This window comes from Acomys russatus, chromosome 14, assembly GCF_903995435.1.
Source record: "Acomys russatus chromosome 14, mAcoRus1.1, whole genome shotgun sequence".
Lineage (NCBI taxonomy): Eukaryota > Metazoa > Chordata > Mammalia > Rodentia > Muridae > Acomys > Acomys russatus.
This window is the reverse complement of record NC_067150.1, coordinates 4531989-4556695: the sequence shown is the minus strand read 5'-3', so window position 1 is coordinate 4556695 and position 24707 is coordinate 4531989. Positions and strand designations below refer to the sequence as shown.

At 47.1% G+C, this 24707-nt stretch overlaps 1 protein-coding gene across 4 annotated transcripts in view; it reads left to right on the top strand.

The window, feature by feature from the left end:
• Nucleotides 1–5104: 5104 nt before the first annotated feature.
• The window catches only part of Yap1 (Yes1 associated transcriptional regulator), a 76772-nt gene continuing 57169 nt past the window's right edge, over nucleotides 5105–24707 (top strand). For 2 of the 4 annotated variants that reach the window (XM_051155896.1, XM_051155895.1), the window contains exons 1-2: nucleotides 5105–5512; nucleotides 8004–8254. In XM_051155896.1, the coding sequence (XP_051011853.1) occupies nucleotides 5234–5512; nucleotides 8004–8254 (530 nt within the window). In that variant the 5' untranslated portion in view covers nucleotides 5105–5233. The remainder of the gene's footprint in view (nucleotides 5513–8003; nucleotides 8255–24707) is intronic. The other 2 variants (XM_051155894.1, XM_051155893.1) reach the window with 1 other exon arrangement.

Genomic DNA, 24707 nt, shown 5'->3' with positions numbered 1-24707 from the left:
AGCCTGGTATAGAGCAAGTATCAGGTTAAAAAAAAAAAGCTTAGGTCTAGGCATGGTGGTACATGCCATTAATCCCAAACAATGAAGGTAAAGGTAGCTTGTAGAAGGAAGCACCCATGTTTGAAAGTGATGTCTAATTGAGTGGCAGAAGAAAGTGACAAATCAGAGATTTGATGGAACAGATATGTCCAACTCGCACGAGGAGAGAGAAAAGGGAAGCTACTTAAGAGGCAATGCAGAGAGAGAGAGGAGGCAGTTTTACTGGGATTGTTTTACAGAGAGAGGCTGAGTGAAAGAACAGGGTAGACACAGGTGAAGACTGAACACGCCAGAGAATGAGAAGGAGCTGGAGATTAGAGCAGACTGCTGAGTTAGTTTGAGGCCAAGCAGAGCAATTCAGGGGCCAAGAAAGAAGCCAGTTTGAATAAGTCAGCTGGGAGAGAAGTTCGAGCCAGAACAGCTGAGTTGAATTAGCCAGCCCAGAGCTTAGTAAGAATGAGAAAGGGTGAGCTTATTCAGCAGTAAGTTTCAGAGGCTGAAAATATTCTAGGCCTAGGTTAGATTGTACAGAGGCTAGAAGCTTCCAGGACTAGGCCTAGTTAGCAGAAGGAGGCAGTAAGTTTCTGATACAACAATAGAACTAGGCAAATAAATCTGGGTGTGGTGATGCACGTCTTTAATCCCAGCACTTGGGAAGCGGAGGCAGGTGGCTCTCTGAGGTCAAGGTCAGCCTGGTCCACAAAGGGAGCCCAGGACAGCCAAGGCTACACACAAAGAAACCCTGTCTCAAAAAGCAAAATGAAACAAACAAAAAAGAAATGAGCAAATAAAAGTTAATTTTACAGTAGATTTTTTTTTTTTTAAGTTTCTTCCAGACAGGGTTTCTTTATGTTATCTTAGCTATCCTGGACTTGATTTGTAGACCAGGCTGGCTTCAAACTCACAGAGATCCACCTGCCTCTGCTTCCCAAGTGCTGGGATTACAGGTGTGCACCACCACACCTGACTTACAGTATATCTTTTTTTTTTTTTTTTTTTTTTTTGGTTTTTCGAGACAGGGTTTCTCTGTGTAGCCTTGGCCATCCTGGACTCACTTCGTAGACCAGGCTGGCCTCGAACTCACAGCGATCCGTCTGCCTCTGCCTCCCAAGTGCTGGGATTAAAGGCGTGCGCCACCACGCCCAGCTCACAGTAGATCTTTTAAAGCGTGTTATTTATTATTGTATTGTCTTATGCGTATGGCTATTTTGCCTGAGTATGTGTCTGAGCACCATGTGAGTGAAGAGGTCAGAAAAGGGTGTTAGTTTGGAGTTACAGGAGCTCTGAGCTGCTATGTTGGTGCTGGCCAGCAAAGCCATGTGCCCTGGGAGAACAGCCAGGGCTTGTAAGCCTGCATCATCCTCCAGCCTCAATGCTGGGTCTATGTATGAAGATGTCTCCCAGGTGGGCCCTGGTGACTTACACTATAAACTCAGCAACCAGGAGGCTGAGGCAGGGAGATTGTGAGTTCTAGACTATTCTGGATTAAAGCCTGAGATCACACCCAAAAAAGCTGCCTTTGAGGCTCAAGGGGGCTAAAATAATAACAACAAAGTCAGGCAAGGAGACAAAAGACTGAGTACCCATTGTCGTCATCTTTTACTAAATTGTGAGTGAAACTGGAGAAAGAATGGTAGGGGACACAATCTTGATCCAGTTATCACAGTAACTTTGTTCTCAATTTAAAGGCTGGTAAAACGACACTGGCCAAAGTGCCCAAGCCAACTAATCACAGTGTCCATAGTAGTAAAGCTGTAGTTTGGGGACAGCTTCCATTGCAAACCCTGGTCACAGTCACTTCTGTTTTAGAAGTTTTCTTTCAGCTGTAAGTTTTGAGATATTTTGTAGCCATTTTGTAGCCCCAGTTGCCTTTAAGCTTACTGTGTCTGTGAGATTGGCTTGAAACTATTATTATTATTAGTAGTAGTAGTAGTAGTAGTAGTTTTTCGAGACAAGGTTTCTTTGTGTGTAACCCTGGCTGTCCTGGACTCACATTGTAGACCAGGCTGGCCTGGAATTCACAGGGATCCACCTGCCTCTGCCTCCCAAGTGCTGGGATTAAAGGCGTGCGCCATCACCGCCCAGCTGGCTTTAAACTTTTGACCCTCTGCTCTTCACTATGTCACCATGCCTACTTGAGACAGAGGATGTCTATGTAGCTCAGCCAGGCCTGGAAGTTATGGCAATCTTCTTGCCTCAACCTTCCAAGTTTAGAGATAGTTTCAGGTCAGCCTTGTTTTGAAACAGAGTCTCTCTATGCAGCCCTAGCTGGCCTGAAATTCACTGCATAAACTGGAGGTGGGGGGCGGAGAAGGGTGTAGTGGCAAACACCTTTAATCAGGCAGAGGCAAAAGCATCACCAAGTTCAAGGCCAGCCTGGTCTACAGAGTAAGTTTCGGGACTGGCTACAGGAAGAAACCCTGTCTCAAAAAACAAAAAATTCATGATGTAGAGCAAGCTGACCTGGAACTCAGAGATCCACCTACCTCTGTCTTCTGTTCTCCCATTGTCCAAACATTTCAACTTTTGGGGAGGGGGTTGAGAAAGGGTTTCTCTGTTTAGCCTTGGTTGGTCTGGACTCTGTTGGTAGACTAGGCTGGCTTGGAACTCACAGAGATCTGCCTACCTCTGCCTCCCGAGTGCTGGGATTAAAGGCGTGCCCCACCACGCCCGGCTAACATTTCAACTTTTTACTACAGATTCTTTGCCCACAGGTTTTGCTTGGGGATTAACTATTGGATCTGAGGTGAAGGGGTGCTATTAGGGTTCTACAAGAGTTGTGACACAACAGGCTGGGCTACTACCAGTGAAGCAGTCTGTAAACACGGGCCAATGACAATGGGCTACTACAAACTTGCCTTGTGCCAGAATCTGGGCCACGTACTGTATGTCCATTGACTCATTTAATGTCTCAACGACATAAAAGGCATGAGGTGGATGCAATTACAAAATTAAAGAGCAGGAAGTGGCTTGCTCACTATCTCACAGCTGCTGCACGGGGAGCAGGGAGCTGAATGCTAAAGCCTGAACTTCCAGAACCCACAAGATTGTGGCTGAATGCTCTTGGCACTTGGCGGGGATGGATGCCAATCCTGGAATCAGTCCTAGAGGACATTTACCCTACTTCCTCTGTAGGACAGGAAGCTGATTAAGATCAGTATGAAGCTGGCTCCCCCACTCTACCACTGGGCGATAGCTCACTGCTCAGAGTTCTCCCGGGCATGTCTGGACTGGAGGAAGAGATTATCTTTTTGCTTAAGGGTCCTTTCTTTGCTTAATCCTATTTATACCCTTTTCACTCTGCACTGCAGACAAAATCATTAAAACAAGAAACCAGATTTCTGAAGAAGAAATTTGTGTTTAAAATCAGTGTTGCGTAATCTTGGGACACTCAAAAAACACCAAATTGCTGAAGTGGAAAACTATAGTTATGAGTTGTATCTCAATAAAACTGTTTTTATCTCGAAAAACCAAAAACGAGAGAGAGAGAGAGAGAGAGAGAGAGAGAGAGAGAGAGAGAGAGAGAGAGAGAGAGAGAGAACTGTTGCAGTTGATGACCTCAGGTTCGAATCTCAGCACCCACATGGCTACTCACAACCACAACGAAATCTAACACTTTCTTCTGGCCTGTGTGGGACCGAAGCAATCATGTGATGCAAAGACATATGCAGACAATATGCCCAACACAAAACAATTAACTAAAAAATACAGGTTTTCATCGTGTTTTGAGTGATTTCAGACAGGCTCCTGATAATAAGACCGACACACAGAGAATCAGGGCTAAGGTTACCTCCACTGAATTTCCCTTCTTATTCTGTTCATATTTTCAGTTTACCCTTGTAATAAGCACAGGAGGAAAAAAACCAATGTGTTCCCTGAAGTCAAACACTGACTTAATGTTTTGAGTTGAAGCTCCAAGTGACCAAATGGCAAGTTTTAGTGCTAAAATATTGACTTGATTTTCACAAGAAGAAGAAGAAGAAGAAGAAGAAGAAGAAGAAGAAGAAATGTAATGGTTTGCTGGGCAAGGTGCCCCACGTTTGTAATCCCAGCTCTCTAAGGCAGGAGGTGCAGAAATTTAAAGGCAGCCTTCAGCTACATAGTGAGTTGGAGGCCAGCCTGCACTACACTAGGACCTGCCTCAAAATACCAAAACAGGGCAGTCATGTGAGAAGGTTCAGGGTCCCTGAGTTGTATTTCGGGGACCCATTTACAACCAGAAAAAAAAAAAACCATATCCCACAAATTGCTCTCTGCCCTTCATTTGTGAGCATGTGAGCTCATCATACATAACCCCTGTAATTTTAAGAAAGAAAAAAATAAGCCCTCCCCCCAAAAAAAACTAAAGAGCAAAATTAAATCAATTCCAAAAAATGGAGCCGCAGAGGCCCTCGCTTGGAATCCGGAAAGCCGAGGCACAAAGGCTGTCCGGAGTTGGGCGGTATCCTTAGCTACAGAGTTAAGCCTGCTCAACCTAAAACTTAAAAAGTAATACTATGTTTCTTTTCGTAAGGTTCATGAAGTGTAACACCTGGTCTCCAAGCCTCAATCTGATCTGCAATCCCCCCTCAAGCGTTCGCCTGTTGTTTCCTTCAAACCTGGCGGTCAACGGCAAAACCGGCATCAACCGCGGACCAGATTCAAATCAGTGCGGTGACCAGCATCGCTTTCCGACCCGGCCTGCCCACGGGGCTATGGGCGACGCGTCCCTGTCCCCGGGCTCGCGGCCTTGGCGTTGCGCGCCGCCCGCCCGGGAAGGGCTGCGTCCCCCGGGTCCAGCCCGGCCGGTGCGCACGCAGCGCGGTGGCCTCCGGGTCACGTGCGCCCGGGAGTCTACAGGAATGTAGCGACGCGCAGGGAAAGTTTCCCCGGGGGCCGCGGGCCGCGGATTCGGTGCGGGCGGGCGCGCAGAGGAAGGAAGAACGCCGAGGAGGCGGAGCCCGCGAGGCGCGCGGGCGGGCGCTCCTCGCAACTTTTTAGTTTGGGCGTCTGGAGCCGAAGTTTCTGTCTCAGTTCGGACGCCGCCGCCGCCGCCGCCGCCGCCGCCGCGAAGAAAGGGAGGAAGGAAGGAGCTCCGGGAGGGGGGAAAAGGAGGCTCGGCGGCCTCGGGCACGGAGTGCTGGGCGATGAGGGGGCGCAACGCGGCCCCCCGAAACTGAGCGCAGCGCCCCGAGCGTCGAACGAGGCCGCAGCCATGGAGCCCGCGCAGCAGCAGCCGCCGCCCCAGCCGGCCCCGCAGGGCCCCGCGCCGCCGTCCGCGTCTCCGGCCGGGACCCCCGCGGCCCCGCCCGCACCCCCGGCTGGCCACCAGGTCGTGCACGTCCGCGGGGACTCGGAGACCGACCTGGAGGCGCTCTTCAACGCCGTCATGAACCCCAAGACGGCCAACGTGCCGCAGACCGTGCCCATGCGGCTGCGCAAGCTGCCCGATTCCTTCTTCAAGCCGCCGGAGCCCAAGTCCCACTCGCGACAGGTAGCGGCACCGCGGGGAGCCCGGGACCGCGTGGGGGTGCGGGGCCGCGGTTTGTTTTCCCGGAGTTGGCGGCCGCGGGGGTCTGCACAATGCGCGCGCCTCCGCTCGCTCCGCACCTTAGCTCCGACGGGGAGGGGGAGGGGGGAGGGGGAGGGGGCGTCGGGCATCTCTTGCGGGACCGCCGCCCGGGGACGCTCCGCCTGGCCTTCCCGCGCCACTTGGGTGTCCCGTGAAGCCGCGTAGCTGGCCCCTTGTTTTCCCGAGTTGGTGAGGGGTGGGGGTTGAACCGGCCCATTGAGTTTCTGGTTCCTTCTCTCGGTCCCCTCCCCCTCCCGAAAGCTTTTTCTGCTGCTGCGGCCCAGGCGCGGTCCCAGTGCCCGGTTCGGGCTCCCGGGCGCTCCCCGGAGTTGGCTGGGTTCCCTCGACCCTCGCTCGCCTCCGCCGTGCCCTGGAACTCGGGCGGGCGGGCTCTCTTCATGCTCAGTGGGCTCACGTGTCGCTTTCCTAATCGTAACCTATTATTTACTGTTCGGCCCGCAAAGCTTTAAGCGAGCCACATCTGTGCCTTGCACAGGAACTCGGCTGCGCTCGCGGTGCAGAGGTTTCTGCGCCGGCCTTTGATAGCGCGTTGCAGGTTGACTCATAGGCCGAGTTCTGCCTGGCTCAACTGTGATTAAAGGTAATGTTTGGGAAGCAATGACTAATTCTAGGCTCGCCATTGCTTTTAACTGAATGCGGATGTGAACATGGCTGCTTATCCACATCCACGACGCCTGGTTATTTTTTCCAACTGGATCCAACACAGAAGTGAAACCGCTTCAAAGTATTAACATTCCGATAGGTCCTGGTAGATTTCTTTAGTGTCGCTCCCCCCCCCCCTTTCTCCTTTTAATTACTTAATTTTTAAAGAACTTGCTTTAGGCTAAAGCAGCATAGGAACTTTGCCCAAAACTTAATTGGTTTTCCAAACACTGCCATGTCGTTAGTCCACTAGGCCTGTAACTGGAGTGGAAAGAAGAGTTGCCGCCGCCCCCCCCCCCCCAGCTCCCCTCCCAGGCAGGCCTTCCCCCCCACCCCCCTTCCCAGGCAGGCCTTTCCCCACTCCAGCCCCCCTCCCAGGCAGGCCTGCTGCAGAACAGGAGTTTTGGAGCTCCGAAAATCACGATACAAAAAGCTGAGTTAAGGAGGAAGCAAAAGTTATTTCACTGCTAGCCCAAACTCTTAATTTGTAACAACAGTAGACTTAGATCCTGTTCGTTGCTCCCTACCCCACATGTGGGTTCTGAACTCACTGAGCTAAATGCATGTTGGCTGTTGGCTTGCAATCCAGGACCGGCCAGCCGGGGAAACTTTGAAGGAATACGCAGATTGAGTGCTCCATTTTGTAGCACTTAGAAGTCAGAAAGAATGACCACGGGGACCCTTACTTGTGCTCCCACCGGGCCCACTGTGGCTCCTTTGCCTTCTACGAGTTGTAAGAGAGCTGGGCATCAAAAATGTGCCTTTTCACGTGCTAATGATTTCTTCAACTCGAATGCAATTACCTGGAAATTCAGAAGTGCTCCTGCTTTTGCTGCGGGGCTTTAAATGTCTGCAGGGCTCTTTCTTTCAGTTTCTTCATCTGCATGAATCTAGAAAAATCAAACGTTTTGATAAATCCTAATTCTAATAAAGGGATTAGGTTATGAATAGTATGTAAATGTCTACAGGTTTACTGCCTGAGAATTTTTGTATCTCTATGTCCTTCTTGCTTGGAGAAACTAATTTACAGACAAGTTAATTTCTGACACCTTGTCTAACACTTAGTCTGGTTGGACCCAAATTCGATTCTTTTTCTCCCCCTGCTGTTACATGTGTGTGAATCCTAAGGTTATAATTGAATTGATAAAAGTCTTTATCCTCTAGGCACAAAGACGGCTACCTTATTATTCTCTTCTTTAGGGAGCTTTTACCATTGGTACAGTTCTGAGCCTTTGAGTTCATTAAAAGTTGTATAATTTATAATGGTTGATTTATTGATCACATTTGTTCACAGTCCAAAAAAAGTGACAGATGTGGGCATTGATTATTTAAAACAAAGGAGGGGGAAAGTGCGTAGTAATTTCTAGGGTTTTGTTCTAGGACTTTGAAAAGTAACCATGTTGCTTGGAAAATGTACTGATTTATTTATTTTGGGTTCTGTGGGGTAAGTGTATTCTCTACCTCCAAACAAGGTATGTTTATGCCCAGTATTTGCTGCTTTCACAGTGTCAAGGAGGTAGACACCTTCATTCATTCAGATGGACTGTTTGTCAGTAAAATAACATTTATGGCCCATACTAAATTTTTGTAATTTAAAAATGGTCTGTTTGGACACCTGTGTTTCTTCAGATATTAAACATTGAAGTCTGCGCTTTATTCTTAGATGTTTGGTTGCCATGAAATTCTGTTGAGAAAATTGGGGGTAGATGCTGTTGTCCTCTGTGACCTTTCGGTTCACTGTCCCCAATAGGCCAGCACCGATGCGGGCACCGCGGGAGCTCTGGCTCCACAGCACGTCCGAGCTCACTCGTCTCCTGCCTCGCTGCAGCTGGGGGCCGTCTCTCCTGGGACACTCACCCCCAGTGGTGTGGTCTCTGGCCCGGCGGCTACCCCTGCGGCTCAGCATCTGCGGCAGTCTTCCTTTGAAATCCCTGATGATGTTCCATTGCCAGCAGGCTGGGAGATGGCCAAGACATCGTCTGGTCAGAGATACTTCTTGAAGTAAGTGAGGACAATGCTGGGGGTGCCAATGCAGGAGTGACTTAATTCATTTTTTCAAAGCATTATTCAATTATTTATTTATCTTGCTGGTGCTAAAGGTGGACGGCGGCTTTGTGAATGATGAGCCATCATACTGTACCATTGAGCTGCACCGCAGCCCTCTATTTTTATGTATGTGAGTACCCTCCTTAGTGTTGACCACATCTTTCTTTCTTTTTTCTTTTTTTTTTTGGTTTGTTTGTTTGTTTTTGAGACAGATTTTTCTCTGTGTAGCCTTGGCTGTCCTAGACTCACTTTGTAGACCAGGCTGGCCTGGAACTCACAGCGATCTGCCTGTCTCTGCCTCCCGAGTGCTGGGATTAAAGGCATTTGTCATTTCTTTTGAAAGCCTGACTGGCTTTGTTCAGAGCCTTTTGGCAAACTTTTGTTTTGTGATAGTATAGGAAAATCTCATTTTGAGTTAGATTTGTTAACAAACAATTCTTTGATTTGGCACAAAACAAAGAATACCATGGGGGGAAAATATATATATATATATATATTTAAATACCAAGACTGGCATAGGTGTTATATTTTCTCTGTTCCTCTCCTCTCCCTGTGTGTGTGTGTGTGTGTGTGTGTGTGTGTGTGTGTGGTCTTGCATAGTGAAACCAGGACTTTGTTCGTTCTTTCTGAATAAATGACTGGTAGAGAAGGAAATCACAGGACTCAGGAGAGGTGACTTTTCGTGAAACAACAAACACTAGCTATATTTTAATGTTGTTTAACAGCCTTTCCCCTCAGAATGTGAAAAAACACCAGTTATTAGGTTTGGCCTCCAATCATGTGCTGAAACACTTCTTTTAGGCTAGCTAGTCTTTAAAAGCAATATCTTTGGGGAAATGTAAGTCAGGCCACTGGGTTAAGGCCTCTCCACCCTCCTGTCTTTCTGGTAGAATGGCAAAATTACATTCATCTGAAAAGGACAAAATGGAATTTTATCCCCTGTAATTTTGAAATTAGAAGTAAAACTAGTTTTCTAGAGCTTGATCAAATTAAGACTGTACAGAATAGCTAGGCCTGGCGGCGCACACCTTTAATCCCAGCACTCCAGAGGCAGAGGATCGCCGTGGGTTCAAGGCCAGCCCAGACAGCCAAGGCTTCACAGCGAAACCTTGTCTCAGAAAAACCAAAAACAATGTACAAAATATCTATGACTGGTTGTTACAGACAACAGATTGTTCTGTTATTCTTTGACTGGTTAATTAGGTTAAGATAATGACCGGAAGAACAGTGCTCACTTTGATTCAGACTTATCTGACAGTCCAGAGCAAGTGCAAGGGTTTCTTCGGATTCCAGGATACCAGTAACTACATTGTTTTTTGTGTATGACAACCTCCCCCACCCCTGCCTGGATCTGTATTTTCTTTTGTTTTTGTTTGTTTGTTTGTTTGTTTTGATGTTTTGTTTTGTTTTTTGAGACAGGGTTTCTCTGTGTTATCTTGGCTGTCCTGAATTCACTTTGTAGACCAGGCAGGCTGGCCTGGAACTCACATTGACTGCCTGCTTCTGCCTCCCAAGTGCTGAGATCAAAGGTGTGCGCCACCACTGCCCGGCTTGGATCTGTATTTTAGTTGATTGTCTTGCTGTGTTGTGTTTACAGAGTTTCTCTGTCTTCCCTGGCTGAGCTGGAACTTGGTCTGTAGACCAGACTGGCCTCCTCTAACTCAGACCTGCCTGCCTCTGCCTCGCAAGTCCTGAGATTTAAGGAGTGTGCCACTTTGGTTACTACTTTATAATGTAATGGTGCAGAGTTTTGTGACAGGTACTTCAGGAGGACACTGGAAGAGATTTGCTCTTGATCCTGGAAAGCCACCCCCCACTCTTGGTGTTTTTTGTTGTTGTTGTTGTTGTTGTTGCCATTTTTTCTCCTGTAACTTTTTCTTTTTTAAAAACTGCTTTCTGGTGTCCTGGTACTTATTTCAAAGGGTCGGGTTTCAAGGAGAACAAAAGAGGGCCTGAGACTGGAAAGTACACACAAGCCTGGCAGACCCATCCCCGAGAGCCAGATCATTTGCTAGCTAAGCAGACGTCCAAAGTAAATGACTTGGAAGAGGGGCTGCTGTGAGAGACGAGTCCTAAGAGGAAGGGAGGGGAAACAAACCAGGTTGTTAGGGAGGGAAAGAATGGCTTAGACTTGCTGGATCCTCCCTGCTGTGTCCCATGCTGCCCTGGGGAGATTTTAAACAGCTTAATAGCCACAGGCCTTCAGTGAGCCTGTCGCCCTGAGCAAAAGGTTAAAGAACAACATTTATGCTGTTTTTACTCTTGTGTTTTCTTAAAATTGCTTGTTTGGTGACATCTGTCTGCATTTTCATTATTAGAGTGGGTGATCATTTTTTGAGCTGAAATAAACGTTATTGTAGATTCTTGCTTTTAAAAACGTTCAATGGGGCTGTAGAGATGGCTCACAACCAAAAATAGAAAAACTTTGAATGATTGTTTCCAAGAGAAATAACGGCAGTGTGGATGGGTTTGTGGAGTTACTGGACACTGGCTCCATCCTGCCCCCTCCCCCGCCAACCAGGCCAAATTAAGACTTCCCATAGGAGGAGGACTGGGCCAAACCCTGGCAGGAAGCAAGGAGATGATGGTACTGTTTCCTAGGTTGCCAGTGGAAGTCAGAGCTGCCTCTGTGAAGACTGAGGCATTTGCGCTCTGCAGAGCTTTTTCACACTGAGCTCTTCTGAAGCCTCAGGGGTGACTTGAACCCGCACAGCAGGTGAGCTGAGTCTCGTGGTCTGATAAAGATCCTGTGAAGGCCACTGGGAATGGATGTAGGCTGTGGGTTTTGGAGCCTTACATAGTTTCTTCTGAAGACTAAATTGCTCCGGGAACAATATACAATTCAGAAGGATGATGTGAAACTGAACTTTTCTCCAGTGCTGGCCTTTCCCCTGGCGTTCTGTTCTGTTGGTTGCCGGAAGAGCTGTTGTGCACCAAACCGATGAATACCTTAATACCTGCCCTGGCTGTGAGTCAGACAGGGGTAAACTAAGCCTTTGGTGCCAAGCAGCTGCTGTGTGAAAATTTATTTTATCTTAGGTTTTAGAATCCATTTCTCTTAACAGTTAGTGCTTCCCTTCTGTTTGCAGGTTTTGTGAAATCCTTGAGATAGCTTAGCTTGGTCCCTAGGACCCACATGATGGAGGAGGAGGGGACTGACTCCTGCAAACTGTCCTGAGACGTTACATACTCAGAACTAAGGAGTGTCCATATTCACACTTGCATGTGCACACAGAAATGCATAAATAAATAACTAATAGAAAGTGTCAAAGGGCACTCATGCTGTAAAGAGCCGAGCTAACCTCTGACCTTTGCTTTTTTCTCTCTCTCTTTTTTTTTTTTTTTTTTTTTTTTTTTTTTTTTTTGTTTGTTTGTCTGTCCATTTGCTTTTTTGAGACAGGGTTTCTCTGTGTAGCCTTGGCTGTCCTGGACTTGTTTTATAGATCAGAGAGATCCGCCTGCCTCTGCCTCCCAGGTGCTGGGATTAAAGGCGTGTGCCACCACACCCAGCTAGCTTCTGACCTTTCATTCATCTCCTTTGGTACTTACTGGAACTAACTTTTTGTTATATAGTATGCAATTTCTTGAGATTTATACTTGGCAGGAAGAATTCTGACCCCAAATGGTCCAAGCTGGCAAGATGTCGTAATTTGAGAGATCTGGGAGACTTGTTGACTTTGGGAACAGCTAATTGTTGTCTTGTGACTGTAGATGAATGAGGTTTGAAGCCGAGTGGCCCATCCTCCAGTTTCAAGGCCATCTAATTACTGTGATTGGTGTGAAGCTCGCCCTAGGTCAATGATAGGAACTTGGACTTTATATTGGCAAGTGACAGGGGTGGATCCATAGTGCAAGCAACGCCTTCATCCTTGGCAGGAAGCCAGACTCTGGACACCAAGCTGTGCCTAAAAGGCTGCCATTGGACACGCCACACCTTGGCCCTGAACTTACTGTGTGAAACATTTTAAAAGAATTCTCTTTACAGCCCAGTACTTCTGCAGGCTTTCCTGCAGGAAATAGTTCTTCAAGTAGTTGGTCAACAACTTCCTATTTCTTTTATAAGCCGCTGAATAACTTCCTGAATTAGTATTCTATAATATCTTTGGTTACAAGAAGCGCTTCTACTTCTCAGGCTTATTTTATTGAATTTGGTACCTTAAACCATTACCAAGTACAAAGAACTTACTGTAAGCTGTACCATGTTGGTGTTAAATTTGATGTGCCAGATGTGATCAGTGACTCAATCATTTGTACATATACATTGTTTTAATAATGTTCTAATAATTTTTAAGGAGTGTGTGTGTGTATGTGTGAGAGATATTTTCTGAATAGAGCTAGTTCTTAGTGTGTTTAGTTTTTGTGAGATTCAAAGTGCTTAGGGCTATGGTTTGCTTAAAAGTAGTGCAGTATTTTGGGGGATGGGTATGTAATTCTCGTACAGAAAACACAAGGCCCTGGGTTTGCTGTACTAGGTTGTAGCCCCCCAGGGCAGGACGTGGTATGGTGGGAGGCACAGATAAAGCCAGTGAGAGGGCCTAGCAGATCAAAGCCCCTGTTCAGCAAACTGAAAGCCTGGCGTCTGTCCCCAGATCCGATGGTAGGAAGAGGAACGCCATCCCAGAGTTGTCTGTCTCCATCCACATGTGCCCTCGTGTGTGGCCTGTCTTTGTTTCTCTGTCACTCATCTCTCATGAACACAGAGTAATGGTCAGTTTGAAAAAGGTAACAGCAGCCGTGGTAATGCTCACCTTTAATCCCCGCAGAAGCAGCTGAATGCCTGAGTTTGGTGCCATCCTGGTCTACAGCAAGCTCCAGACCAGCCAGGATGCACAGAGACCCTGTTGAGATGTAACCATGGGTGCCATGGTCCTCATATGGGTCCCCTACTAAGGGAAATGGGCTGACGCTGACATGGGCTCTCTTGCCTACTTTTAGATCTCTTTCCTCTGGCTGGGCTACCTCTACAGTACAGAGGAAGAAGATGGACTCAGTCCTGATGAGACTTGAATTGCTTGGATAGTGGGAGGGTGAGGAGTAGGGGAGGGGGCTGTGACCAGGATGTAAAGTGAATAATTACATTTTTTAAAAATCAGAAAAAAATTTTCAGAAAAAGAATAGATGGAAAAAAGGCAAATTAAGTGGACTGTGCCACTTAGGTGACAGAGGCAGGCAGATCGTTGTGAGTTCATGGTCAGCCTGGTCTACAAAGTGCGTCCAGGACAGCCAAGGCTACCCAGAGAAACCCTGTTTTAAAAAAAAAACAAAACCAACAACAACAAAAGCCTGTTTTTGAACGACTTTTTTAAAAAGTATGTTAAAGTTACTAACTAGAGTATTCCATTCCACCATTTCAAAAGGTTATTTTCTCGGATGTTTTGGGAGTTACTCGGTGTTTAGCTTAGCTGCATACCAATCAAAATGTACCTGCTTCTTGAGTGTACTTCATGAATAGCAAGTCTAAGTATAGTAGCTTGGCTTTTGTCTCTGTTATGTGTTGTCTTAGGAGAAGGTGCTCGCTGCTTCAATTTAAAGCCACCTCAGAGTTGCACAGAATGAAGGACCTGAGTTAAGTGTTGTAATTTGTTTTTCTGCTCATCTCTTGACTTGCCCACTGGAGGACTGCAGCCACTGCACATCTCTGTAAAGATGGGTTGCTTGCTGACAAAGCTATGAGGAGTGAGGCTGTGGCATTTTATGCATCCAGGGTAACATGAATGATGAATGATTTCTTTTCAAAAAGGAAAAAACAAACAAAACCAAATTTTGGCCATTAAGTACTGGCTAAGATGCAAACACATGAAAAGATGGCTTTTCAAACTGCCTTTAGTTTTTCCCTGTTTAAGTTGAGGGCTGGACTTACCTATTTGTTTTGCTGTTGGGATGGGCCCCCTTCTGCTGGGGAGGGGGACAGGCATCCTGTGTGCCCACTTGCCCCTCCTCACCCAGTGACTTAGGAGCTATTTACAATGAGAGAAAATAGCTGTCAGTGGTGGGGAAGAAAAGAAAGTCACTGACTCTTTGGGGGAAAACTTTCTGATGTGAACTAAAAGGTGCTTAAATAAAAAACTATATGTTTAAAATGTCATTTGAACTGCCAGGAGATGAGAGGCTAATACTCTTTAAACAATAAATTCAAAAATACTTACTATTAAATATTAAACATTTAGGAAAACAAAATGAATAGTGTTTCAGCAGTTGACAGGTTTGTTGGGGGTGAGGGGTGTTGGTTTGTTGAGGCAAGGTTTCTCTGTGTAGCCTTGGCTGTCCTGGACTCTCTTTGGAGACCAGGCTGGCCTTGAACTAACAGAGATCTGCCTGCCTCTGCCAAGTGCTGGGATTAAAGGCGTGTGCCACCACCTGGCCTGGTTTGGGGGGAGGGCATTGTTTTTAAGACAGCATCTCACTATGTAGCTCTGGCTGTCCTGGAATTCCCTCTGTAGACCAGGCTGGCTTCAAACTCATAGAGATCCGTCCTCTGCTTCTGCCTCCCAAGTGCTGGGATTAAAGGTGTGGCCTACCACACTGGCAACAGTTCATGCTTTAAAACAGTGTTTAAAAAAAAAAAACTTTCTGAAATCCTGAAACCAGTTTCCTTTAGTAATATAGAGAAATATCTTTTATGTTGTAGTTAGAGGAGGAATGTAAATTAGACCCTAAGAGGTCTGTTCGACCCACCCATTGTCTTCTGCCCTAAGGCTTCAGAATGGAGGCCAGCCTGTTAGTCACTGGTGTGCTGGAGTTTTTAGACAAATCAAAACGAAGTAATTCATACAGTCAACACCAAGATGATTCAAACTTAATTTGCTACTGTCTATGATACCATTAATTACAGCTTGGAAATCTAATAACGAGTGAGTAGCCTTACGTAAAAGCGCCTCGGCCCTGCCGCCTGTGGTTGCTGAGTGCTGCAGGCCTTACAGAGAGCTTCTGATTTGGGATTACTCAGTACGCCAAGTCATGAAAGGACTTTGGTGTCTTTCTGAAGAATTGCTCCCAGTTCTGCTTGCTTGAGTACCTCAGCCCGAGCCTTCCTGGGAACAGTTGTGGCCTTCTCAGAAGCATGTTTTTTTATTTGGGCACTCAGCCTCTTTTTTTTTTTTTTTTTTTTTTTTTTTGGTTCTTGAGACAGGGTTTCCCTGTGTAGCCCTGGCTGTCCTGGACTCACTTTGTAGACCAGGCTGGCCTCGAACTCACAGTGATCCGCCTGCCTCTGCCTCCCGAGTGCTGGGATTACAGGCGTGCACCACCACCGCCTGGCTCAGCTTCTTGTAAAGCAAGCCCAGAAGGCTATTCCTCTACCTCCCTGGGTGTCCTGCAGTGGTTCTGTCCTGCTCTGGCTGGTAGTTAGCAGGGGTTATACTCTTTAAAACACCAAATGATAAGCTGTTCTCTGAATAGTGCATCACTTTAGCAGGAAAATACAAACGGAAATAGCCATTAAAATGCCAGGATTTACCCACCAAGCAGCTCTGCTGGTTAGTATCGTGTGCTTCTCCATCTCCTCTTGGTGTGATATGCGTGTACACACTGCTTAGTTCTGCTGGCTCCTCACTTGGTCAGCGAACAGGGCATTTGCTTAAATCTTCCCTCTTAAGCTGGCACGGTGGCTCACCCCTGTAATTCCAGCACTCGGGAAGGCAGAGGCAGATGAACCTGAATTTGAGGCCAGCCTAGTCTACAAAGCAAGTCTAAGACAGCCAAGGCTTGATAAACACCCCCCGCCCCCAGTTTTTCCCCCTCTTGTAATTGTTTGAATTGCAGAGGTTTTTCTTTTCTTTGTTTAAGGTCTAGGCCTGTGATCAAGTATATTTAGAAAGAGGTGCTATTTGTTTGTGAGAGGCAAAGCCTTGTGACTTCCCCAGGCTAGCCTGGGTTCTGCCTCCTTCCTCCCCCAAGTAGCCCAGGATGTCCTTGGACTCCTGCTAATCCTCCTGTCACTTTGATTGCCAGTGTGTGCCACCACGTCCAGTTGAGAGGCTCACTTTTTGAGGCACATAAGAAAACTGAACAACCCACTGACTTGGTATTCAGACTAGGTGGACTTCTTTAGAGTATTGCTTTGCCAGAACCAACTTCTCCAGTTTCCTGATGTGTTTGTAATGTGCCCTTTGAAGAGGACGGTACACTCGAGCCATCGAAGAGGTAGGGTAGGTTATGACACTGCCCTCACTTACCTTTCTCCTTCGTGGAATAAATGTGGTGTGTGTCTGTTTTAAGTTGTGTTTGTGTCTGTGTCTGTGTGTGCATATGTGCTTGCTGTGGTGTATATGTGGAGATCACAGCATTTGGGAGTTGGTTCTCTTCATTGGCCATACGGAAAGCTAGGTGGTGGCAGGCTTTGTGGTGGATCCAGAGGGACAGAGGTAACACTTGGTTATTGGGAAGAGTAAGGCACTGAGGAGGACTAGGGGGCGTACCCGCTCCTACTGATGAGAGTAGTTTGAAGACACTAGTTTTCTATAGGTTTATTTATAAATCAATAATTTGAAATTTAATTTGAAGTGAGTTACAGGTCAGTGAAGAAAGGGCCTCCATCCCTTTCTGTTCAGCAGACGAAGAAATGACTGTCCTTTGGCTTGTATTCTCTGGGGGCAGACATTTCTCATCCTCCTGAGGGGTTTTCCCCCCTATAAGCTTAGGACTGACTAGCGTGATCAGCATCCAGTGTAGTTTGCAAGGCTAGATCTCGTGTTTTCTCACTGAACTGGAGCCCCGGGACTCTAGCCCCTTGCCTTACTAGAGGTGCAGCTGGCTTTTTACATTGAGTGTTGGGTGGTAGCCACTTTGCCAGCAGGACCATCTCTTAGGATGCCCTTATAAACTGGCTCTCTCAGAATAATTGCTGTATTTTTATCCCTTTTGAGTTTTATATTGTTAGGACTATTTATTTGTTTTTTTTCCTACAGCTAATATGTATAATAATTACTGTGACTTTTCCTGAAAGACTTCTTCACATTTTCTTTAGAATTGTTTCTCTTTCCCCTCTTTAAATTTGTATTTCTGTTGCTTTCCCCCTCCTTTGTCACTTGCCAGGAGCTCTTTGTGGTCCCATTCTGGACTACTTAGGCTCCTGGCTCTAGAGTCATACTGGGAACGGCTGCTGGCTGTCACTGCCCGAGGCCCGCCCACTTAGCTGCACTCTAGTTTTCCTCCCTTGATTTGTTCACACTCTTGCTCACTTTTCAGAAATTTGTGGAGAACACAGCACATTCGCAGGCAGTGCCTGATCCCTGTAGCCCTGACTCAGCACTTTGGGTTGTGGAGTTCAGAGTTACATTTCTGTGTAATTTCCAGAGCTGTATTCTATTTAATCCATAAACATACTTCCCCTCAACCCTTAGGAACTCTGCTATTGTTGTCTTTGGGGTTCTGAAATGTCATGAAGAGCCTAGGTGTGGTTGGAGTGTGAAAGACACTCCTGGTGGTTTGCAGCTCCACGCTCTTGACTTTAGGCTGGGAGGCGTTCCCTAGGCCCCAGAGGCGTCCTGTCAGGAGCTAGTCAGGAGCTTTGGGACTCCTCCTTTCTTCTTTTTTAATGATTGTTTTTATTTTGTGTGCATTGGTGTCTTGCCAGCATGTATATCTGCGTTAGGGTGTCAGTTCCCCTGGAACTAGAGTGACAGTTGTGAGCTGCTATGTGGGTGCTGGGAATCGAACATGGCTCTGGCTGTCCTGCAGCATCCAGCGCTCTTTAACTGCTGAGCCACCTCTCTAGCCCTGAAACCTCTTCAACCTGGACTTTTAATGTTTTAGTTGTTTTTTTTTTTTTTTTTTTTTTGGTTTTTTTAGACAGGGTTTCTCTGTGTAGCCTTGGCCATCCTGGACTCACTTTGTAGACCAGGCTGGCCTCGAACTCACAGCGATCCACCTACCTCTGCCTCCCGAGTGCTGGGATTAAAGGCGTGTGCCACCACGCCCGGCTGTTTTAGTTGTTTTTTGATCCTTCAAAAGATACTTATTTTTGCCAGGCATGGTGGCATATGACACTGGGAGGCTGAGGGAGGAGGATTGCTGTGAGTTTGAGGCCAGCCTGGACTACAAGTAAACCCTCCAGAAATACCAGAGAGAGAAGGATAGATCGTTCTTGACTTCAGTGTCCTCTCTCTCCCTGAGCTTACTGTAAAGCCCTTCAAGCCGGAGCCACTTCATGGGTTCTTTTTAAATGCTCTTTTGCTTTCTTGACTTCACAACACTGAAACCCTGAAGCTGGCTGAGACCACGGGCGTTACAACTTGTTTCTCTGGCTGAAGGTCTTTCAGTCCTCTCTCCAGTGGCCTGAGTAGTGTGACTGGTGTGGACCAGTGCTCTAGACCTGACTGTTGGCTTCATCCCTGCTTTTGGCTGTACTCGGTGACAGCACAGAGCCTCTGGGTCCATATGTGTGCTTTGACTGTGTCGGGTTTCTATGTAGTAGTGTCCCCGTGTGTGTGTAGGTCAAGTGACGACCTTCAGGGCATGGCTCTTCCCTTTCATTGTCTTGGTTCCAGGACGGAGCTCGGGCTGCTGGTGCTGGCAGCAGGCCTCAGTTTCGGTTTTGTTGTTTTGTTTTCAGAAAGGGCCTGCCCCAGAGCTGCCTGTGTGTACCAGGCCTGCTTCAGATTCACGGGGCTCTCCCTGCCGGCCTCTGCCTCCCACCTGGTTGCATTAAAGCTGGTTGTTATGACAGGGGTCTAGTAGGTTGGCCTGAGCTCATGGTGTAGTCCTGTCTAGCCCTGAAGTCTGGGCAGCCTTCCTGTCTCAGCCTTCCAGGTACTGGGATTACCAGCCTGCCACATGTGCTTGTTTAAGCTCTGCTGTGTGAGGGCTGTGAGAACACACAGGTGTCCTCCCTAACTGCACCTCTGACTCCTAAGACAGCGCTTGGTGTATATAGTCAGTGTTCATTAAATGATGAGCGAAGAGTGGATGGGTTTCTAGTTGACTTCTCTTTCTCTGTAAACTATTACAAATATTTGTGTGTGTGTGTGTTTTCTTTGTGTGTTCACATAGACACCAAGTGGATACCAGAGGCCCCTCCTTCTTTTCCTGTGTTCACATCTGTCCTTCCATGGACATGTGCTCCTGCTCTTAGTTCCATTTGTACTACTTTCTCAGGTGGATGCTCTTCCTTTTTGGGTGCACATGCGTGTGGGGACATGTGTGGGTGTGTGTGAGACCAGAGGAATTCTTCAGGTGCTGCTCATCTTTTTGTTGTTCTGAGTGGGCTAGACTATCCGAACTTCCCACCCTTGGGCACCTGGGTATTTTCCTTTTTGGATTCTGAGGGTCAAACTCAGGTCCTTGTGCTTAAAAAAGCACTTTGATCAACCTAGTCCTCTCTCACTCCCTCTGCCTCCTGGCCCCGTGCTTTTTAGTGACTGACTTAAAGAAGTGGTTCATGAGCCGGACGTGGTGGCGCACGCCTTTAATCCCAGCACTCGGGAGGCAGAGGCAGGTGGATCACTGTGAGTTCGAGGCCAGCCTGGTCTGCAAAGTGAGTCCAGGATGGCCAAGGCTACACAGAGAAACCCTGTCTCGGAAAAACCAAAAAAAAAAAAAAAAAAAAAAAAAAGAAGTGGTTCATACTCAGTCAACATTCTTATTCTCTCAGACTAGTGTCCTTCCCTCCTTGTATTAACCTCTCGTCATAATTTTCAGAGAGCACCTTTGAAGTTCAGGTATCTCAAGTTGAATTTATCCCCATCAACTTTATCCCATCTCCATTTTGTTCAGGGGAGAGTCTTGGAAATTTGTTGGGGAAAGAGGCGAGTGAGAATGGCAGCCACACAGGAGGCAGAGGCATGCCAGTCTCCTTAGTTGGAGGCTGGCCTAGTACACAGAGCAAGCTCAGGGCAGCCAGCTCTGTGAAGTGAGATGTTGACTACAGTGTGTGCAGCACTTGGAGAAAAAGGATGAACGCCACCCAGACCTGGCTGTTGCCAGAAAAGACTCCAGGAGGGACCAACGGCCATGAGAATGAAGTACCAGCCAGGACGGTGAATGTGAGAATGTGGAACCAGGGAAATACGTGGATGGGGAGTGTGCACCACACACCAGGGCAACAACAAACTTCTAAGTAGGCAGTCCCAGGACACTGCTTAGGACTGTTCATTAACAGTGATAGGGTCACCTTCAAGTGCTTCAATGATTTTTTGTTGTTGTGGTGGTGGTGATGGTGGTGGTTGGCTGGCTGGCTGGCTTTGGGTTTTGGAGACAAGGTTTCTCTATGTAGCCCTGGCTGTCCTGGAACTTGCTCTGAAGACCAAGCTGGCCTTGAACTCAGAGGTCTGCCTGCCTCTGCCTCCCTGGGATTAAAGGCGTGTGCCACCACCACCCTACTTTGTTTAAGATGAAAAGATACACACACACACACACACACACACACACACACACACACACACACACACACACACACACACGTTGTCCAAATGCAGGTGTTTCTCTTCTTCCCACAAGTTCAGACTAATACCGGTTCTGTTTCTGAAATCCTGCAGCTTGGATGGGCTCCAGGTGATGAAACTACATGTTTTATACTACTCGGTTCTGTTGGAGTGGGGCATAGGCTTTCCTGTTGGACTAGTTACTAAATCTCTTCAGGGTGAGAAAATAACCCCTGTGCTTGAGGACAAAGCCTGGCCTGGGTTTTCTGTGTGTGTTTCACTTTTGAGTTAGTACTGACATACTTTAAAAACATTTTTAAACTATAATTTATTCACATTACACCCCAATTGTTATCCTCTCGCTTGTATATTCCCATAGTACTGAGATACTTTGGTTAAGAACTTGTAGGCCCTCCTTTAATCTCAGCACTCTGGGAGGCGGAGGCAGGTGGATCACTGTGAGTTAAAGGCCAGCCTGGTCTATCTATAAAGTGAGTCCAGGACAGCCAAGGCTACACAGAGAAACCCTGTCTTGGAAAACAAAAACAAACAAACAAACAAAAAAAAAACCCCAACTTGTTGGTCAGCAAAACCAGTTTACCTGCTAAAGACACTTAACTCACCAACCATATGGTAGAAGAGGAGAACCAACTCTCACAGAGTTGTCCTGTTCCCTCCACAGGTGAGTGTCACACAGAGAACACAATACACAAGTTTAATTAAAACTTTTTTTGTTGTTGTTTTTTCGAGACAGGGTTTCTCTGTGTAGCCTTGGTCATCCTGGACTCATTTTGTAGACCAGGCTGGCCTCGAACTCACAGTGATCCGCCTGCCTCTGCCTCCCGAGTGCTGGGATTAAAGGCGTGCGCCACCACGCCCGGTTTAAAACATTTTTTAAAAGACTCTCATATGCCCAAGCTTGATGCCCAAGCTTGGTCGGGGCTGTAGCTCAGCGCTAGAGAAGTGCCAAGTCCCATATGAGCATTGTGAGTTCTCTGCACACAGGCGTACAAGAGCAGAGCTGTCGCTAGGGTAACCCCCTTTACTGTAAACCACATGGTGCCATTTTACCACAGAAAAGCCCCTGGCTGGCATTTCGTAGTTTGCTCATTTTGTTATGCTTATAGTTTCTTCTGCTCATCTCTTATATTTTCAAGACCAGGTTTACTCCAGCCTGGTCTCAAGCACACTGTGTAGCCCAGGCTGGCACAGCACACCTCCCACTGCCTCCTTCTGCCTCAAGGCGCAGAGATTTCAGGCTCTCTTCTTTTTTTTTTTAAAGGTTTTTTGTTTTGTTTTGTTTTACTTATTTTATTATGTACACAATGTTCTGCCTGCGTGACTGTCCACAAGATCTCATTATTGATGGCTGTGAGCCACCATGTGGTTGCTGGGAATTGAACTCAGGACCTCTGGAAGAGCAGCCAGTGCTCTTAACCACTGAGCCATCTCTCCAGCCCCCAGGCTCTCTTCTTGAGTCTTTAAATACTCCCCCACCCCACCCCCCACCCCCACTCATATGTGCTTCAGGGTCTTTATGCCACAGGCAGGCAGGTCTAAGGGCTTGCTGGGCCCCACCCACTACACCTCTGCCACAGGCGGCTGTCTTTGCTGGTTCTGACTGTGGGCTTACTTGGCTACATGCTCTCTAAAAGAGGTGCCTTTTTGCTTCTGTAGCAGAGGGGGCCTCCTAGATTTGCTCGATAGCTTGAGTCTCAGTCAGTGGTCATCCTGGTTGGCACCTGTGGTTCTGGTATGGTTGTCTGTATTCTCCAAGCAGTGGGCTTTGGTGTTAACACACCTTTCTGAAAGTGTCACGGAGCAGCTGAATTAGTTTTCTTGTTACTGAGACCCGTACACAGGGTCAGGTGGGTAAGGTAGGTGTGGCTGCTCTCCTGCCAGCCAGAGCAGGAGGTGGTTTACTCACACCAGCTAACCAGTCAGTGAGCAGAGCTTGGGCCAGAGCCCACCTACCGACCTTAACTTGTGACCTCCTAGATAAGGCCCGAAGCCTAAAGCTGCCACAACCCCCTGAAGTGTTAGCTGCTAGCTGGACAGCAGTGTTCAAGTATGTCAGCCTGTGGGGACAGTTCACACCCAAACAATAACACAGGTTAACTGGAATATTTCCTTAGTGTATTATTTTCTTCCAGACTGGTATTGAACTCACCACATAGCTGAGGCTAGCTTTGAACTCCTGATTATAGTCCTGCCTCCATTTCCCAGGTGCTAGGATTACAGGCAAGGATCACCACAACTGGCTTTTAAAAATAATTTTCTCGTCATTTCTTCTTTATCATCATCGTCCCATTCTTGTTCTGTATCCCAGGCTGGCTGTTAACTCCCTAAGTAGCCTGAGGGTGACCTTGAACCTCTGCTCTCCCTGCTTCTAGTTACCGGGATCTAGGGCCCCATGTGTTAAGCAAGCATTCTACTAACTGAGCTACAGCCCAAGCCCCTTGTTTTCCGAATTGAGGCAGAGCTTATTGTGAAGCCCAGGCTGTTTTGGAGCCCGAGAACCCCCCTCCTGTCCTCCTGTCTCTGTGCTCCCTGCACCCAGGAGCAGTTTAGCTCTTAAACGGCAGTTGAAGACTTATTGATGGTGATCTTGCTTTGCTGGCCTGAGCGCTGCTAATGTTGATTGACATCGCTTTTTATTGGCTAGCCCTAAACCATCTTTACTCTATTTTTATTTATTTATGTATTTATATATATTTTTCAAGACAGGCTCCTTCTGTAGCCCTGGCTGTCCTGGACTCTCTTTGCAGACCAAGCTGGCCTTCATCTCACAGAGATCTGCCTCCCTCTGCCTCCTAAGTGCTGGGATTAAAGGCATGTGCCACCCACCACACCTGGCTCCATCTTCACTCTAAACCAGCACAAGTTCAGAACCATAGAAACGTTCACTTTTCTTTCATTTTTAAAATTGTATATGTATGTGTGTATAGCCTACATGGATATATGTGTGACATGTGTCCACATAAATCATAGGAGGGCTTCAGAGTTCCTGGAACTGGTGGTTGTGAGCGACTGTGTGGGTACTGGAAACAGAACCCCAGTCCTTGTAAGAGCAACAAATGCTCTTGACCTCTGAGCAGTCAGTCCCTTCCTCTTTGCGTCCGAGTCTGGCAGGGTAGGTCTGGCTGGCCTGGAGCTTGTTAAGCAGACCAGGTTGGCTTTGAACTGGAGCATTGGCAGAGTCCTCCTCCACGTCACACGTGCATGCCCCACCTGCTCCATGTGTTTGCTTTTAAATAGAGTCCTGTTAGGTAGTGCCAGGATGGCATTGAGCTGTCTTTCTTCTCCTCTCCCACTAGCCTCTGAAGGTCCATCTGGAATTAATTACAGATATGTGTCACCATGCTTGGGTGTCACCATGTTGGGGTTCTAATCTGCTTCTTTGATCGGTTTTATGAGACTTGTGAATATCAGCATAGCTGTAATTGCTGTGTGAATTCAGTGATTCTCTCCCTCACTTCCCTCCCTCCCAAGATGCCAGGCAGTCAGAGTACAGCTGAACTGGATCCTTAGCCCTCTTTGCATTTTTTATTTTGCAACATGGTTCCTCGAGCTCATCTTGAACTTGATCTCATTTGACTCCCACATTACTGGGATTATAGGCTTCAACCACCAGGCCTGTCTTAAGTTTTGATATTTCCACAACAGTATGGCTCTGTTGTTTGCCTAGACTACAGGCTTAAACTGTCGCTGTTGAGAAACATGAGATTAAGTAATTACACCGTGTTCGTGTGCCTAGGCAGGATTTAAGGGTATGTGCACAGGAATCTTGTGTCTGTACTCAGAATGGAATTGCAATGGGACATATGGCATATCTATATTTGTGCTTATTAACTAATCCTTCTGCATGCCTAGGGTGGGGAGCTGTTTTTCTGAATTCAGAAAGTTCCTGTTTTTAAAAAACAAGTTGGAGCGGGGTGGCTTTTCCGAAGGCTCCGGGTTTGATTCCCAGCACCCACATGGCATCTCACAACTGTCTGTAACTCTCAATTCCAAAGATTGAAACCCTTATGCCAGTGCACATAAAAAGT